Source organism: Epinephelus lanceolatus, chromosome 19 (assembly GCF_041903045.1).
Source record: "Epinephelus lanceolatus isolate andai-2023 chromosome 19, ASM4190304v1, whole genome shotgun sequence".
Lineage (NCBI taxonomy): Eukaryota > Metazoa > Chordata > Actinopteri > Perciformes > Serranidae > Epinephelus > Epinephelus lanceolatus.
In genome coordinates, this window is record NC_135752.1 from 39,709,120 (window position 1) to 39,728,329 (window position 19,210).

Genomic DNA, 19,210 nt, shown 5'->3' on the forward strand with positions numbered 1-19,210 from the left:
ATGGACTAACTTCTCTGCATCTGGGAGGGTTAAAGTGGGGCGGAGTCCGGAGATGTTGCGAAGATGGTAGAATGAGGTGTTTTATATGGTCATTGAAGGTAAGTTGGGATATGGGTGAAGACTGAACCTGGTGTGGGGTGCCAATGAGAAGTGCCTCTGTTTTATTGCTGTTCAGTTGGAGAAAGTTATTGTTCATCCATGCCTTTATCTCCTTGAGACAGGTGGTGAGGGATGACAGGGCTGCAGAGGGGTTTGGGGCAGTTTTGATGTAGAGTTGTGTGTCATCAGCATAGCAATGGACAGACATCCCATGTCTGCTGATGACACGACCGAGGGAGAGCATGTAAGTAGGCCCGTTTCCACCGCAGGAACTTCGGGGTAATTTTACGGGGCCTGGGCCGTTGGTGCGTGTCTCCACCGCAGGAACCATCCTCAAAGGACAGAGTTGGGGTTTACTTGGTGCTGATTGGATATACTCAAGGCGGGATGTGACGTCAACAGAAAGCGACAAAATAGCCAGCATTTTTAAAACTCAGCAGATGAGGAGTCGCATTTTTAAAAGGAGTCTGCTTCTTCTTCTTTGTTGTTGTTCTTCTTTGTTTGTTTCTTTGCCGCGTCGCCCCGGTCAAAATGGTCGCGCAACGATTACGTCACATCCAGAGCCCGGTAACTTTACAGGAACCTTCCTCCTACTCCACTCTCTCAGTGGAGACACGGCGGTTGAGAGGGCCGAGTGAGAGGACGTTCCTGTAAAGTTCCTGCCCCCCAAATAGTACCAGGAACTTCTTCAGTGGAAACGGGCCTTAAGTGATGAAAATGAAGGGGCCAAGAACTGACCCCTGCGGAACACCACAGACGACAGGGAGCATCCTGGACGTGCATCGTCCCAGTGTAACTTTTTTTGTTTTATTTCCTTTGTATTGTTTTTGTCTTATTTCTGTGAAGCACTTTGTGACATTGTTTAGATACGTGCTATACATATACACATTATTATATTGTTATTAATTGACGTTTGATGGTATATTATTAAATGGGACACTCTGCACAATCAGTACTTTTACTTTTGGTACTTTAAGTGTATTTTGATTCAGATATTTTTGTGCTTGTATTTATAAAGCTGAACCAGAGGAGCAGAATAAACCAGTGCAGTTAAACTGGGCCGTGTGCGTCACAAAGAGATGATGAGGTTTCCACAGGTCCGACAGAAAGATGCTGCTCCCTCCCGTTGACAGCTAGCAAGCCTGAAGCGCATGGCTCTTCGGGTGAGACGCTGTGATTGGTTACCCCTCCTGTCAGTCATGGTTCTGGTGAATCTGATTGGCTGGCCGTGCTGTCAGTCACGCCCCCGCCGCGGTGGTGTTGTTGTGGTGGCAGCAGGCGGTCCAGCCCCCGGCAGCAGCAGCAGCAGCAGTAGCGCAGAGGAGACGGAGTGACAGCGCCTTTCTCTGCTCTTTTACATGATTAAAACACTACACGGAGAGGAACACGCGCACGGATCGATAGAAACACATCTTTAACACACAGTCCGTCATGGAGTCCTATGACATTTTAGCTAACCAGCCCGTTGTGATTGATAATGTAAGTATGATGATGTCATTCATCCACACCCTAACCGAGGCCGCTGGCTGGGAGCGGCGGCTAACTGTTAGCTTCGTTAACTATTGTGCTATAGCTAACAGGTAAAGGTGGCTGGTCCCGGTCACATCTGCTCAGTGTGCTGCCGTTATTAACGGTGTCTGACGGTGTTTTACTTGCAGTGTTGTTACCTAGCATAATAGCGTGCCTTCATTTACCGGCCACACAGAAAGCGCTAGCTAAACCTGCAGCTAGCTTACCGGCTAGCTAAGCTCCGGTTTGCCAGCAGATCCTAAATGTTAGCTAAACGTGGTGCTACCGCTGTATCACTACACATTTTATTAATGGTAACATAGTTAGCATATGAGGCTGAGCTGTCTGCAGAGTCATCTACAGCTTAACCACTACCTGTGTGTCTGTAGCACCAACTGTAGGTTTGCATGACGGCTGTTAGCTTTGTATTCAAACAGCACGTCACCACAGATCACTGCTAATGATTTTATCAGAGATGGAAGAAGTATTCAGATCCTTTACTGCGGTTAAAGTGCTAATAACACCATGAACATACTCCACTACATGTAACAGCCCTGTATTCATAACCTGACTTAAATATAAGTATGTAACGTTATGATGCAGGTTTTATTCTGTCTGATGTGTTTGTATTAATGTGTGTGTTGTATTTTACTGCTGTGGATGTGTTAAAGCTCCAGTGTGAAGGATCCAGGAGGACATAATGGCACAAAAAATATAATCAGTATGTTTTCATTAGTGTGTAATCACCTGGAAATAAGAATCATTGTGTTTTCGTTAGCTTAAAATGAGACGTTTATATCTACACAGGGAGCAGGTCCATGTCTCTACAGTAGCCCAGAGCAGACAAACCAAACTATCAGTATATTCACATGACATTAGAGAAAATGGATTTATTGTGTTAGTCTGACTGAAATCGTACTAAATTGAATTTCTCACAGTCTGATAATGTGACTGAGAGTCGAACTCCTCCTGCATGTATACAGTCAATCAGACCCAATCTGGCCAAGGCGCTCTGAGCATGCTCCACAGTTTCCGCCCCAGGCTTTGACTCTAAAGTCCAATAGCATTAAATGTGTAAGAGAAGAAGAAGCCGGTAACAACATGGAGAAATCTACATCCAGAGCCGTGACTTTCTGGACAGACCAAATGTACAGAGCTGTAAAGTTGTCCACCATGGTACCAGTTAGCTGCTAGCTAACCGTAGCTAACTTGTTTGTCCATTGTTTGGTCTGTGACGTAATAGGTCAACAGGAAAAAGGTCCAATACTAACAAGCTGAAAGGGGGCATATCTCCACCTATCGTAGAGGAGTCGCACATACTTGGCTCAATAAATGGATTCCCCTCCCGTGCTGGTATACTGGGACAAGGACAGTAGGCCAGTTAGATGTCCTCGTCCAGCTGGAACTGTGGCTCCTGGGTTAAGATTGAGCCATTCGCATTTTCGCATCGGCCACCATAGTTATCAGCTCCTCTGTGATGACAGCATCAGAAAAACAGACTGTTTTTAATATAGAACATCTTCATTCAGTGTTTTTACTGGTTTAAATCAGCTGGTCTGTTTGTTTTGGAGACTCTGTGGATAATTCAGCTCCTGAACAATGAACTCTGAAGGAATTCAAACCAGGAGCCAATCTGCAATCCTCACCGCTAAACGCCACTGAATCTGACACACTGGACCTATAAAGTTGTGCTCATCTGAACTGCTTTACATCCTGTTGGGTCGATTAATCAACAGCGATGCCTCATATTCTATAAGATCATCACATGTTTGTAGCGTGGCTGTCCTGTGAGAACCACGTGTTTCTCTAAAAAGTCATAAAAACAGCCTGTTTTCAGCTTTGTGACGACAACTTTGAACGGAAACTTAAAAAGCAACTTATAAAGCAACACTTCATCCTTCAGTTTATCACAAACATTCAACATCAACACATCTGGAGATATATGCTTCTCACTGGACAAATGTCGTGCAGTAAGAAGCGCGACATTTACCTCTGAGATGGAGGAGAAGTATAAAGTTGTGTGCAAATGGAAATACTCAAAGTACAAGTACCTTAAATTTATATTTAAGAATGACTGGAGGAAAATATGTTGCATGCTGATACAAAGACACCAAGTATCCATTTATTAAAAATATATATAAATATTCCAAATACAAATTAAACTTCTAGTAGCCTACTAGAATAATAAAATAATTTGCTTCATCAGTTCATTTAGATCTATGTTGCTGCAATAAAACTGACTTAAGTGAGATGAACAGATGGAAAACTTTGTCTTATTAGATAAAAACAGATGTTGACAAAGTTTTTCCGTAATTTGCAGTTGAAAATAGGAAAGAAATCGCAATATATTTTATGGTAATACCCAGCGCAAAAGCGATTTCTACCCCTCGTACTAAGTCACTGTCCACTGCAGATGTTTGCCATATGTCATGTTAACGTTACAGGCTGTATTTTGTCAGGTGTTACCACAGATGGTGCCCCTCTGTTAGTATACAGATCTGCTAACATGATGAGCCTCTAACGACACAGGTGTGTCTGTCGGTAAGAGCACCGACACCTCACCTAACAGTGACTGGTGAAAGTGTGATCCTGTGTAAATACTGACAGATCAAACTATGATGCAGTACGCTGCAAACTTTGAACCACAGAATTTGTTGTAACACCAGTTTTCTCCCTCCTCCAAATGTGACTCTCTCTCCTGTCGTCTGCTCTCTTTGGTCTGGGTTAAAATAAGAAAGGAAATGAAGGCAACAGAAACAGACTTTGACACAACACCAGCTGTTCTAACTTTGCCTTGCTAGTTGTGACAGCACAGGACAAAGTAGCTCTTGAGTCAGAAGCGATGTGGGGCACAGTGTTTCTGAGTGTGTGACTGCTGGTGGCTTCAGGCTGTATCTTATGACCTTCCTCTCTGCTCGGAGATTTAAATACTGCAGCTCTCAGTTCAACCATAACCCTGTGATGCTGGGCTCAGATGTCATATCCTTTCCTCTAGGGTTCAGGGGTTATCAAAGCTGGCTTTGCAGGTGACCAGATCCCCAAATACTGCTTCCCTAACTAGTAAGTGTTCCTGGACCTCATTCTGCATCTCTCACGTAACTTTATCAACTCATCTGCTGATTATTTTTAATTTCTTTTACTCTGAAATGTCAGAAATTTGTGAAAAATACACCTCACACTCTCCCACAGCCTGAGATGACATATTCAGACTGTATATATTGTCTAAATCTCAAAAGTTATATAGTTTATAATGATGTAAAACAAAGAAAAGTAAATAACACTCACATTCAAAGATGCTGGTCTCAACAAATGTTTGCATATTTGCTTAAAAACTGACTCAAACAATTATTTGACAGTCAAAAAGTTTTTCTGTCCCGTAACACAGTGTCACACATTTTGTGTTTTACTCAGCTCTGCATGTTTGTCTGTGTTACATTCACTTTGCTTTTCTGTGTGTGTGTGTGTGTGTGTGTGTGTGTGTGTGTGTGGTACAGTGTGGGGCGTCCCAAGCATGTGCGCGTGATGGCAGGAGCCCTGGAGGGAGACCTGTTCATCGGACCCAAGGCAGAGGTAACACACACACTGCATCTGTTTGTGCCATTTAGCCAGCAAACACCAGAATCACACAGTAAAGATTATTCCAGATAAAATCAGAGTGCACAATGTGTACTTGTGTTCAGAAATACAGCTACAGATTTTCTCATGTTTTTGTGTCTAAGCAACTGATGGAAACAACAATTTTTGAAACTGGTCCAGTGATGAGAGAGAGCGCTGCAGCCAGCAGCTGTGGAACAGGCTGCAGTGTAACACCAGTGTCCGTCCACTAACAGTGTTTGTTTTTGTCACTGACAGGCTCACGTTGTTATTCTAAGTGTCTGACAACATTATGAAATGATCCCTACAGAGATAGAGCTTTGTGTTAAAGAGTAAGATCCTTTTTGTTTAACCAGAAACAGCCCTGAAATCACCGTCACCAAACCCACCAGACTGCATTTGAATAAAGTCACTTACTCTTTAACACAAAGCTCTATCTCTGTAGGGATCCTTTCATAATGTTGTCAGACACTTAGAATAACAATCTGAGCCTGTCAGTGACAAACACAAACACAATGGCGAGAGAAGCATCCCCACATCCTGATGCTGCCCTCAGCAGGCTCCATGTTGGGGACGGTGTGGAGCTGATGTGCTCTGATTGGATTACTTCAGTCGTTCTAGCACTTAATGTTAGATCACGTAACCTTCTTCTCCTGTGTGTCTCATAAACCTCGAGGCAACACTAACTGAGATGTCATGTGAGAGTTTTTTTTACCTCTCCTTCTGCCATAAAGGCGGTGATGCAAGCGACAGCTGCTGTAGTTCAGTTTATTACAAGACAAATACAGGGCCTTGTGTACAGAGGAGGAAACACACTCGGTGGTGGTGAAGAAATGCAGACTGACAGACACATGTTAACTTGAGTTGTTTGAGGTGGTTGACAGTGTGTTGATTTCCACCTTCTGACCACCAGGAGCACAGGGGCTTGTTGTCAGTTCGGTATCCGATGGAGCACGGGATCGTGAATGACTGGAATGACATGGAGAGGATCTGGCAGTACGTTTATTCCAAGGAGCAGCTGCAGACTTTCTCTGAGGAGGTGAGCTCCTCTTCTCCTCTTCCCCCTCCTCTTCTTCCTGCAGCATGTTCATCAGCTCTGATATCCAAACGTCTTTATGCACCTGTGTCTTTATCTTTGGCAGCATCCGGTCCTGCTGACTGAAGCTCCTCTCAACCCCAGTAAGAACAGGGAGAAGGCTGCAGAGGTTTTCTTTGAGACCTTCAATGTCCCTGCTCTCTTCATCTCCATGCAGGCTGTCCTCAGCTTGTGAGTACATCTTACTCCGACTGTGTATCTGTGCACGCTCTCAGTTCATGAGCTGCAACTCTTTAGTCAAGTTCATCTCTGTCACATGACTGCTGACTTGATACTCAATTACAGAGAGGCTGTGAGGTGTAGAATGTGTGAGTGGTGCTAAATAAGCATGAGGTTAATATGGCTGTCTGTCGGCAAGAATCTGGCGTTACAATACGTGTTACAATTCAAAGTAATGTGATATATTGCACTTTTTTTAACAACTTAACTTTAGGAGCTAAGCGGGATTTATACTTCTGTATCAAATTGATGCCATACCCAAGGCGAAGGCTCTGCGTCAAAGTAGAGCCGTACCCTACGATGTAGCCTGACGTGCACCTCCCCAGAAATGTAACTCCACAGTGTCACAGTGATGCAGACCTCCTGTCTGTCTCTGTAAGCTGAAACCATTTCCCTCAGTGGAAACAAAGCTTTGATTTACTTTAATTTCACAGATAAGAAACAACAAATTGTGAAGACAATAAAGCCTCCACACACTGTGTGTGATTTATCCTGGCTGAAATATGAGCAGAGGAAATCTCTGCTAGCTGCTAGGCTAATTTATACAATGTAAAATGCCATAGGCTTGTGCTAATAACGTTAGCATGTTGTATTTGTGGGGAAAATGTGTCCAGATAAAGACAAGTGTTTGTCTGTGAATGCTGCGAGTTATAGTGAAGCTGATTTGTGTTTGAAAATGTCTCTATTAAGCCATGTTTAATGTGTGTTTAATGTGTGTTTAATATGTGTTTAATGTGTGTTTAATATGTGTTTAATGTGTGTTTTGAATCAACTAAACTTTACAGCACTGCACAGAAACTCTGCCGCAAACTAGTGTTTTGGAGGTGTAACTGCAGAGTGACACAGACACACTACAGCACAAGTATAAATGCTCACCACGGCGCAGTCTGTAAATGTGATGAGCCTTTGTTTCGTGCAGGTATGCCACAGGTCGCACCACTGGTGTTGTGTTGGACTCAGGGGATGGTGTGACCCACGTCGTGCCCATCTACGAGGGCTTTGCCATCCCACACTCCATCATGCGCGTGGACATCGCCGGGAGAGACGTTTCACGGTACCTCCGCCTGCTGCTCCGTAAGGAAGGCTACAACTTCAACACCTCGGCAGAGTTCGAGGTTGTTCGCACTGTCAAAGAGGTAAGGCGGTCGGCATGAGTTGATTTTGAAACATTAAATACTTTCAATGATTTTCGTCTAATCGTATGTGTTTCCAACCCTGCAGAGAGTCTGTTATCTGTCTCTCAACCCGCAAAAGGACGAGACTTTAGAAACAGAGAAGGCGCAGTATCCACTGCCTGATGGAAGCACTTTAAACGTGAGTTAAATCTTTCCATATTTTCCTCTGTGAAAACCTCCTCCCCTCCTGACCACACCCCCTGACATGTGACCTCCTTTTCAGATCGGTCCAGCCAGGTTCCGCGCTCCAGAGCTGCTGTTCAGACCCGACCTGATCGGAGACGAGAGCTCGGGGATCCACGAGGTCCTGGCGTACGCCATCCAGAAGTCTGACATGGACCTCCGACGCACACTCTTCTCCACCATAGTATTGTGTGGAGGTTCAACCTTGATCAAAGGTTGGTGTCAAGTGATGAGAGCAGACAGTTGAACTTCATGGACGTACTTCACTGTGACACGCGCTGCACTCGCTGATTCCGTCTCTTTTCTTTTAGGCTTTGGGGAACGACTACTAACTGAAGTCAAGAAGCTCGCACCCAAAGACGTGAAGATCAAGGTGCGTCCAGGTTCTTTGTTGATGTTGGTGTTCATGTTGCAGCTGTCGATGACTAATGCTGCGTTCACATGGAATCGGGCAGACGGTAGACAGCAAAGCAGATATCATTTTATCGGTAGAGAGCAGGACGGTAAAATAAGAGGAGGCTGGCAGAGAATACCAGCAACAGAAACAGTACGCAGCACTGCCGTTCGAAGTGAAAATATAAAAAAAATTGCCGTCCTCCACAACAGAATTTACAACCGGATGTTAAGTATGGAGAAAACATGGATGATCGAGACAGTCACTAGAAAAATAAGATAAAATAACAAACAAGAAATTATTTTATTTAATATATTTTATTCCATTCTTTGTAAACATCACCGTCTTATTTTTTATGCTGTGTAAAAATGTGTTCATGTGACCTGTGGTTGCTTTTGTTCTGTCCAGATTTCTGCTCCCCAGGAGAGGCTGTACTCCACATGGATCGGGTAAGAATTCAGATTTCAGGGTACCGACTGTGTTGGAAAATTGGTGACATTTGATAAAAGTTTGTAATTTGAACGTGCTCCTGTCCCGGCAGTGGCTCTATCCTGGCATCGTTGGACACCTTTAAGAAGATGTGGGTGTCGAAGCGAGAATATGAAGAAGACAGAGCACGTGCCATCCACAGGAAGACCTTCTAGTCGGGGCCGTCGCCCTGCGATCGCCCCCAGAACTGCCCTCAATCTCCCCCGTCATACTGTCGGAGACTCCTGCACCTGTCATCTCCGGGTACCTCTGCATCATCCTTTATCAACCCCTCCCTCTGCTTCTAAATCCCTGTCAGCCTCCTGCTTTACCCTCTCTCACCTCCACCCAGAGAGACGCACACGATCATGTGTGCTAGTTTCCATATTTACCTCCTCCTCCATCCTCCTGCTGTAGGGTGACACCACCCTCCAAACATTCACATCCAGAGGGCCGTCAGGGTATCAGAGAGGGTTAGCACTGTGGACTCTTACTACAGGCCATGCTATTCTATAATTTAGTCCACTTTGAAGTATTGGTATCGCTCTCTTGCCTACAAAGCTCTGCAAGGTGTAGAATATCATGAAATGTCAATAAACCTGAATGTTTTTCTTTTTTTGCTACTGTTGAAATTTCCATTCCAGACCGAAGGTTTAGATTTTTATTTGATGTCCATTTTGTAGACTTTATTTTCTGTTTCTGACCTGGATTAGCTCGTACAGAACAAAGGTTTGATAGCAGTGCTGTGTGAATATAGTGGTAGTGACGGTGAGCAGGTGAAAAGGCGAAGATAACCACTGTATTATATATCTGGCCTAAACTGCACAGTTTCCACCTCGGAGCTAAAAGTTAACGCGGTTAATTTATCATTCGACTTATTGTTCTTTTCTGTCATTATTACCAATGAAATGTTTCTACATGAACATGACGTCACGTGTTTGTGTTGAGGACAAGTGTCAGCCTTTTGTCTCGGCTGACGGGATTAAAACAAAGAGTAGAAAAATGCCTTGACTTTATTAATTTTTCTTTTTTTAATCCATCACTGGGTTCCACGTTTACAGCAGCCAGGACGCACTTAAAGGAGAAATCTGGTATTTTTCAGTCTGGGTCTTATTCTCATAATTCTGACGTGTGTTGGGGGGGAACAGCACAAAGCTCCGAATGCTTTCTGTATAAACTTTAAAGTCACAAAAGTCATTTGAAACACTCGTCTCAGAGTTCAGATTAAAGACAGTAATGGCTGAAGAGCTGCCTGTTCCAGGAGTCCAGTTTATTTTCTGTCATTGTTTAAATTTTTTCAATGACAGAAAAATCTGCCGATTAGTGCACAGAGCGGTCTGCTTTAATTTGATGTAACTCACACCTGTCGTCCAGTTGGTGGCGTATGAATATTAATTAGCTATTTTCTAGTCGTGTCTTTAAACTCACGTGCATGACCTCGTTGTCTTGCTGGCTTTAGCCATTGATTGGCTGTGTCGCTACATACCATCGCAAAATGTCACAGTGTCTTAAGTCTCTTTGCAGGGTCAATGTCCATGCCCTTATAAACAGGTGTAGTGCTGCCACAGTGCAGCTGAAGGGGAGGAAACAGACTTTTCGCAGTTTGCATAATCTGGTTGAACTTCATTTTTTAAGTGTTTGAAGATCCAGTCATCACTGAAGTGTCTGTCATGCAAGAGAAAATAAAAACCAATGGTCAGCGTTGTCATATTGACATTTAAGGTGTGTTGATTGATTCACGACGTCAACTCATGCACTGAGTAACACGCAGGAAAACATTCGACCTTAAAAGTTGTCGGTAGCTTCTGGCAGTAGGCTTTGAGTGGCGCAGTGAGTTAAATTAATTTTTCTTAGTCTATAGCTGCTAACGTGAACTATTAAAGATGAAACGGCAGCCAAACATCCTTTTATTTATAGTTACAGTCGACTAATAAATGTAAACTTGCCACTGTAGAAACAGCAGTTGTATAACCTTCGAAAACGAGCCACAGTTTGACCATGTGTGTGCAGCATAGGTGCATTTAACCAATAGCACCACATCCTGGTTATGAATGCAGAATCACAAAGCCTGTTTTGTATGTATTAATTTTAGAAAATGAATGAATGAAAATTAAATGCTGTTAAATATGTTTGATTATCATTGAAAAATTAAAATTAAAATGACAGATGTAAAAACAGATCTATGCCGTTTCATTTCCCCCATGGGACCTTGTTTTGGGAAAAAAATATGCACAGTAATCAGTTTTTTGATCCTGCTTGAATTTTGCTTTACATTACACGTTTGTAAATTTAGAAAATAATTTTGCAAGCCAAGAAAGTCGCAGTTTGTCCCAGTACTATTTAGTTTTATGTCAAACGGCTCAGTGATCCACATCTCTGATCTCACATGATGCATGTCACCAACACGGATGTTACCTTGGCACAAATGTAAACTTATCTTACCTGATGCGATTTATCCAGAGACTCCCGGTGTTTTTATCAGCCGGGAAGCAAAAGAACGACCAAAACCTGTCGATGTTCGTCGGAGTACGTCCTGGTATGAAACACACAGGCATGGTAGCTTCAGTTAGAAAGTTATGACGTCACTTACGCATCTTGTGTCATCTTTCTTCGTCATTCTTTAACAGTTGTACGACAAACTGCAACTTATTTGACTTGGAAAACTTATCTTTTAAATTGGCAGTCGTGTGTAATTCATGGCGCAATCCAAACGGGATCAAAAAATTGTCTTGTCATTGACTATTGTACAAGTTTATTCCTGTAAAAGGGTCCCATGATGGTCTGCGGAAAGGGGAGGGACTTTGCCTCCCTATGTGACATGACTGTACTTCAGCCAAGTCAAAGAGAATAGTTTGGACTCAAAAAGTGTTTGAAATATTTCTGAATAATTGAAGTTTATTTGGAGAGCGTAGGAGGCTCGTGCTGTGTGTCCCAGCATGATTTTTTGGGGAGCTTCTTGAACCTACAACAGATGAAAAGTGTTAAAGACTCAGAGTCAGTCCTCAGATTAAAACCCAGGCTGAAAATCTCTGTATTTTTTCCTTTAAATGTTTTACGTGTAACATTCAGCTGATAGGATAAACAAGTAGCTGTTCCCCACTTGTCTATTTGAGGCTTTACTCAGATGCATGTCAGTTAATCGTGTACAGTTAAAGATCTCCACAGAGACATGACGCCAGGCACTGGAGTCTGGACGGCGAAACACTGAGAAAGCCAACATTAGTTTTTGTATTCTCCTCCTCACCCCGTCTCTATGTACTAGTAAAAGTCTGGATCTTATGATTTACCTGCATCTCGGTGACAGTGAAGGGGTCGTGTCCTCACCTGTGTCCGCCTTACTCCGGTGCGTCTGCGCTGGAGCGTCCACATCGTCTGCTTTTGGGTGTTTTTAAAAAAGGTTACAAAAAAAAAAGGTTGTAAAATATCATCAGCCTTGTGTACAGTGGAATGCTTTTCAAAAACAACCACCACAAACAAAAAACCATAGGATAACAGACTAAAAATGTACAATACTGTTTATTCAAGTGTTTGCTTTTACTTTTCGTAAATTCAATATAATAAATAAGTTAATGGCTGCTGCTCGGTGTCTCCTCATTGATTTATCAGCTGTTTTCAGACTTTCAGGGTCGTGAAAAAGACTCGGTAACAAAAACAAACAGAAGACTTCAGAAGATATTACAGAAGTAGTGAAACCACACTTTGAGTCAATTGATTCTGCACAACACTGACCCAGAATGACGACGTGAAAATATTTGTATTTGAATTTTGTGGCAAATTTATTAAAACACATTACATTTGAAATGTACATGCTGTACCCAGTTGGACTGAAGAATGAACTGATTAGATACTGGTGGTCAAAGCTCACTGACATGGATGGAGACTGTAAGCAAATCTGCCTGGTAAAATAAAGGTTAAATGAAATAAATAAAAGTGCAGCTCTGCAAACAACCGCAACACAATAATTCTATTTTTGTTTTGTTAATTTATTTTAGTAACTCTGAATCTGAAATCTACGTGCTGCATCCACTTGGGTTTTCTTCTATTTTTTATTTTTATTTTATTTTTATTATCAGCAACATTTCCTCAAACTAGTCCAGCGTTGAGCGAGAGCTCTGCAGCCAGCAGACATGAAACTGAAGTAGAAGCACACAGTAAGAAGTATACAAATTCAAGAGCTAATTTTTTGGTGCTTTAAGAGCCTTTTGTTTGTTATTTCAGGGTACAGTGAGTCAGACTAGCAACATAATTAGATATTTTTCATATCTAAACATCATAATAAATCTGTAACTGTTGAGAAAGCTCCAAGCAATCAACCTGTTCTGGCCTCCAAATCTGTCACACACCAATCTGATTAAGCATCTTGGGATGTGCTGGTACCCAACCTCACAACTGACAGGTCTCAAGTGATCCGAAGCCAGCACCCTGGTGCCAGACACCACAGGACACCTTCCAGAGGTCATGTGTCCATGCCTTGACATGTCAGAGACAAGTCTGATCCAAGGAGGCCCCACTGTGGATCTGGGGTACCAGCACGTCAGATTTGGATCTGGGGAATTTAGAGGCCGGGTCGATGCCTTTAGCTTTTTGTCATGTTCCTCGGGCCATTCCTGAGCAGTTTCTGCAGTGTAGTGTGAGGCATTTTCCTGCTGGGAGGCCACGGCCATCAGGGAGTGCTGCTGCCATGAGGAGAGATACTCCATCTGCAGGGGTGTTTGGGTGGGTGGAGCACATCAAGAGGCATCTTCATCAATTTGTGGACCAAAAGTTTCCCAGGAGAACATTGTATTGTAACAAGATGAAAAATGTTCATGTTCACTTCACCTGACAGTGGTTCTAACTTTTTGGCTGATCAGTGTATATGTACACACACACACACACACACACACACACACATTTAAATCACAATGTAATGCTAGGCAAGGAGCAGGTCTGTATAATTAAGTCGTATAATCAAACAGAATAAACTACATTTTGTCTTTAAGTTAGTTCATTTCAGGAAATCTCGTTGGACTCAAGATGCCTTTTGCAAAAGAGACCTGAGAACAAATTATTTAGAGACCAACAACTGTAGGTCTGTCCCTACCAATATTTATTGAAATGTAAACTCTGGTCATGTGAACTCCACATGAAGTTAACCTGTAGACCGTCTGCAGTGTTGCCAGGTTTGTGTGTTTCAGTTCAGTAGAGTCTCATCAGTCCACATAATCCCCTCAGTGATGCAGCTGAGTTGACTCTCTCTAGCAGTCAGTGCAGAAATCACCAACAACAGAGTTTGTCTCATATTCTACGTGCACTTTGATGATCCGTCAGTTATGATGGTGGTGTGTGTTTCTCTGTTGTTGGATTTGCTGCTCAAATTAAACTGCAACTGTTTCAGTAACAAAGAGAAACAGACATTTATTGAGGAAAGTTCAGACTCAAAAACCTGCTGATGATCCAGTAAAGACACTCAGAGCAAACTGACTTCATCAAGCAGAGGTTTTATTAATGATTCACAGAAAACGGCTCCAGTCAGGATGATTTCATGTAGAACATCAGAATATATATCAATCACTGATAATATGGCTTGTTAAAGACACAGTGTAACATAAATGACCTGTGTCATCTGAAACATTTTAACTAGTCATCTCAAGCATGAATACACACCAACACACCAGGATATATAGATGTGCATGAATACACATCAACACACCAGGATATATAGATGTGCATGAACACACATCAACACACCAGGATACATAGATGTGCATGAATACACATCAACACACCAGGATATATAGATGTGCATGAACACACATCAACACACCAGGATATATAGATGTGCATGAATACACATCAACACACCAGGATATATAGATGTGCATGAACACACATCAACACACCAGGATACATAGATGTGCATGAACACACATCAACACACCAGGATATATAGATGTGCATGAACACACATCAACACACCAGGATATATAGATGTGCATGAATACACATCAACACACCAGGATATATAGATGTGCATGAACACACATCAACACACCAGGATATATAGATGTGCATGAATACACATCAACACACCAGGATATATAGATGTGCATGAATACACATCAACACACCAGGATATATAGTATATAATAACATTGATCAGAATATAAATCAAATGTAAATACATCAGACATTGTGTCTAAATTCTGTGACATCCTCTGTACAAACTGATTAACATGAGAAGGAAACATCATGGTTAACTACTTTATATGTTCAGTACAGTTTATATTATATATGTCTCAGTGTTGTGTTACTGTCCCACCACCAGTTTAATGAGACTTCTGTCAACATCAGATTGAATCACAGCCTTGTACTGACTGAAAAACACATTAGAAAACCTTAAAAACAATGAACCTACACAAAGAAACTAAAGAAAAATAAATGTCTTGTTTAAAGATAGAGGAGGGGAGCTGCTGTACTCAACATCAAACAGCAGGGGGCGTCCTCACTCCATTTAAAACCAGAGCTGTTGATCCAAACAGTTTTCTAATCTGTACAGTGAAGTTAAACTGTAACAACAAAAACAAACAGCCATTAAATATCACAGAGGGCGCTGTTTGAGGAATTACACATCTGATATTTAAAAGGTGATTACATTTGAATGTTCTTATGTAGTTATTACATCAACATCACACTTAATATATACAGAATGAAACACATTTCACCAACATTGTAGACTGTGTTTTCTACATAGCTGACCCCCCATTATCTTTCTGTTCATCTACAACTTGGTTCTTTGCTGCTTTACCAGCTGCTGTTACTCTACCAAACCCGTACCTCAGTGCTGCTTTGACTCCTTCATTTTTATCCATTTCATCTTTCATCTCTTCCAGTTTCTTGACTTTCTCTGTGTCTCCTTTCTCCTTCATCTTCTCAATCAGGAAGTCCAAATGGACAAAAGTGGACAGTGACTTCACATTCAGGGCGAGCTGCTCCAGCCTCTCAACATGCTGGAACGACTCTTCCAGCCACTGATCTTTTTCTTTCTCAAGTTTCTCTATGTTCTTCTGAAGAGTTTCCAGAAGACTTGTTGACTCCTCACAGCCTGCTTTACCCTTTACAAACTTGTCTTTCATGTCCTGTTTGGTCTTTCGTACTGTCCTTGTTGTGCTCACATACTTCCACATTTTTTTAACATGATCTGATTTCTTTGTTTTACCCTCACATACAGGACATTGTTTGCCTTCCTCATGACCTAATGCACAACAGTCATCCTCACATACAGTGCACTGTTTTTCTTTCACATGAACTGATACAGGACACCTCCCAGTACAGACAGTACAATATAATTTTTTTTCATGATCCGATTCACGATATTTATCCTCACATACAGGACATTGTTTTCCTTTAACATGAAATGATACACAACACTTTCCCTCACATTCAGTGCATGGTTTGCCTTTCTCATGATCTGCTACAAAACATTTATCCTTACATAAAGTGCATATTTTTTTCATGACCTCACAGTGTTTTGGAGACCAGGCCAGTGTGCATGGATAGTGACAGTTCTCCTTGCAGACAGTGCAGCAGACAGCTCCTCCATAATTTAACCCAAGTGCCCACCATCTCCTCTCACTGACAGGTTCTTTAACTTTGTAGACCTCCTCAACTTCTACAGTGAACTTTTCATTGTTCTTCATCTTCTTTTCATATTTCTTCAGAGCTTCCTGATTCTGCTTGATTGCACTCTGTTTCTTTTCAATAAACTCAATTCTCTCTTGCAGGTTGTGGATGCAGGCTGCTAGTCTAATCCGCTCCTTCAGAACCTCCACAGTTTCCTTCAGCTTTTGAGATTCAGTTTTTTCGAGGAAGTTTGTGAACTGACTCAGTCCTTTCATTGTTCTTTTATCTGCTTGTTGAAGAGCTTCTGTCTCCTCTGTCCTGTCTTCATGCTGGCAGTTATCAAACAGGAAGTGAACAGGCTGATTCTTCTCATTTTTGGCACATCTAATCTCTGCAGTCTCGATGGCTTTCAGAACATTTTTAGGAGTTCTTCCATTTGAGTGTGTGATGAGGGCAACAATGTTCTTCTCCATGTTTTTTCCAAACAGAGACACAACTGAATCAAAGATGTACCTCAGTCGGTCATCCAGTCGATTCTCACTTGCTTTCATCACCAGACCCACTGCATCAATCTCACGAACTCCATCGTTTGAGCGGAACAAGTCTAATAACCTTTCACTGATGATGACATCATGTTCAGTTCCTGCAGTGCTCCCATATCCAGGAGTATCGATGATGGTCAGAGAGTAGGGCAGAGTTTGACCTTCAAAACCAAAAATCTCGTACACGATCACATCTGTTGTCTGACTTTCACACTGACTTTTCTCCTCACCCTCAAAGTCAGTCACATCTGATGTTGGACTTTCTGATTGACTTTTCTCCTCGTCCTCTACGATCTGAAACCAGACATTGTCCTCCCACTTCACTCCCATGGTGTAGTTGACCAGAGCGTTGACCAGAGCAGATTTTCCTGCTCCTGTTTCACCCACAAGCAAGATGGTTTTGTTTAACTTGTTTGGATCCTTTTCACCGAGAGTCATTCTTGTCAGAGTTCCAATATTCTCTTTCTTTGGTTTCAGCTGGTAAACATTAGGAGATCCTGGTCGGATCAGAACTTTGCAGGTGATGTGCTCATATTTGGATGAGGTTTTCCTGTAGAAAAAGTAAAGATATGAGGTAAAAAAATACTGAACATGGAATTAAATAAATAAAATAACTGTACTTGCTGGGATCTTTTAGTAAAAGCCTTTTAGCCTATGAGTCTACACAGTATATACAAACTAATCATCTACAGGCCGAGCAGTTACACAGTATCTGATATTAGGTTGATATGTTCAGCATTTAAAACTTACAGCCTCATCACCAAATAATGTTGTGTGTGTCTGCTACCTGCCACAAAGCACCTCCACTGAACATCATCTAAATGTTGTATTTGGTCAGCAACATATCTGTGCTTTTGATCAGTGTCTGAGCTCCATTTTAACATTACAATTTGCAGCCACATTGCATCCCTGTGTGCAGCGCAATGCACATACAGCTGGCATTGTGTCAGCTAAATAACATAGCACCACATTTAGAAACAAACCATATGATTGGTTGACACGTCACTGCATCATTGGAGAGTTGAAAAAGTTGAGGTCAACCCAACTTCAATTTGTTGCGCGTCACAACCGTCAGCAGTGTCAGACGTCAGTTTGTATCTTTATGTCACCAGCTTCTATTGAAAATGACTTGTAGCCTGTTGTTGTGTCGCTCCAAGAGTGAATGCAACATTAGAGACAGTAGTATTACTCACGTTGCCATGGTAACAGTTTCACAGGAGGATAAGGATGGAGCACCTTCATATGAGTTCTCTGGATGAAAGAAGATAAAGTCAGTAACGTACACGTCCTGTCAGCTGTACTGTTGTCATAAGATACTGTATCATAACTGACATGATTAAAGAGTGGAAACACAGTTCTTCAGCCTGTGTCCACCTCCTACACACAGTTTAAAATCAGCCACAGTCAGTTTCATAACCCAAATATTTACCAGCTCACTGGTCACATTAAGTTTTTTATTTTTTAATAATAATTTTGTTTTTACCCTACACAGACACAGACATCAACAAAATGTTTTAATCACCAAATGCACTCAAAGCACAATTGAAACAAAGTGAAAGTAAAGGCATCAAAGCAGTTTGACGTGGCTCGTAACACATCAGACACTTTCAGGACATGTGGGAGTTCAGAGTTAAAATTGTTCCAAAGATCTGCTGCAGTTACTGCTGAAATATTGTCTTTCTGTCTTGTAGAAGATCTTAGTTCATTCAAAGCTCTTATCATTTAAATGTCATTCTAATATAAGATATGAATGACTTATGAATGTCAGATAGTATGTTCAGTTATCAGTTATGTGCATAAAATGCATCAAGATAATGTATAATTATGCATTTTTTTTATCTGGTATTAACTCCTGATCTTAACATTTTAAAGTATTTCATAATTACTGTCTTAAAGTCTTCTTACCTGTGTTGATGGTCCCGGGTACTGAGGAGGCAGAGAGGACAGGTGCTCAGCTTTTATATCAGCAGAGGGGTGGAGACTCTGTGGTCACATGATTTCACAGAAACAGTCTCAGAAACAAACAGCTGAGTCACTCTACTGACCAAGTGATCTGAAGTTACGAGGACAGAAATAAACACGTTTGCATCAGTAAAGATGTTCTTGTATTCTGTCAGAAGGGTTCATTGTCAGCAGTGTCAGCATGTAGTGCATACTACATCACATGAGTATCAAACTGAGATCTCTCCTCCCTCCCTTCACGTTCTGTGTTTCTGACAGTTTGAAGTCAGACCATTTCTCTGAAATCACGTGACAACAACAAGGTAATTCAATGTGCCTTCCATAAGACAGAAATGCATTAAGTAAAGGTATAAAACACCAGACAAGT

The 19,210-nt window shown here is 41.8% G+C and overlaps 2 protein-coding genes across 2 annotated transcripts; one reads left to right on the forward strand and one right to left on the reverse strand.

Moving 5' to 3' along the window:
* The first annotated feature begins 1,384 nt into the window (after positions 1–1,384).
* Positions 1,385–10,445, forward strand: actr1b (actin related protein 1B). Its single transcript, XM_033647146.2, has 11 exons — positions 1,385–1,578; positions 4,604–4,668; positions 5,103–5,178; positions 6,116–6,241; positions 6,345–6,469; positions 7,437–7,653; positions 7,739–7,831; positions 7,916–8,090; positions 8,187–8,248; positions 8,678–8,718; positions 8,811–10,445. Exons 1-11 carry the CDS (start codon positions 1,531–1,533, stop codon positions 8,911–8,913), a joined length of 1,131 nt encoding a protein of 376 aa, XP_033503037.1. The 5' UTR covers positions 1,385–1,530; the 3' UTR covers positions 8,914–10,445.
* A 4,521-nt stretch (positions 10,446–14,966) lies between these two features.
* Positions 14,967–18,887, reverse strand: LOC117269812 (uncharacterized). The gene is made up of 3 exons (XM_033647145.2): positions 18,787–18,887; positions 18,075–18,132; positions 14,967–17,431 (listed from the first exon to the last, which is right to left on the reverse strand). The coding sequence occupies exons 2-3, from the start codon at positions 18,080–18,082 to the stop codon at positions 15,463–15,465; spliced, it is 1,977 nt and encodes a 658-aa protein (XP_033503036.2). The 5' UTR covers positions 18,083–18,132; positions 18,787–18,887; the 3' UTR covers positions 14,967–15,462.
* Between the last annotated feature and the right edge of the window lie 323 nt (positions 18,888–19,210).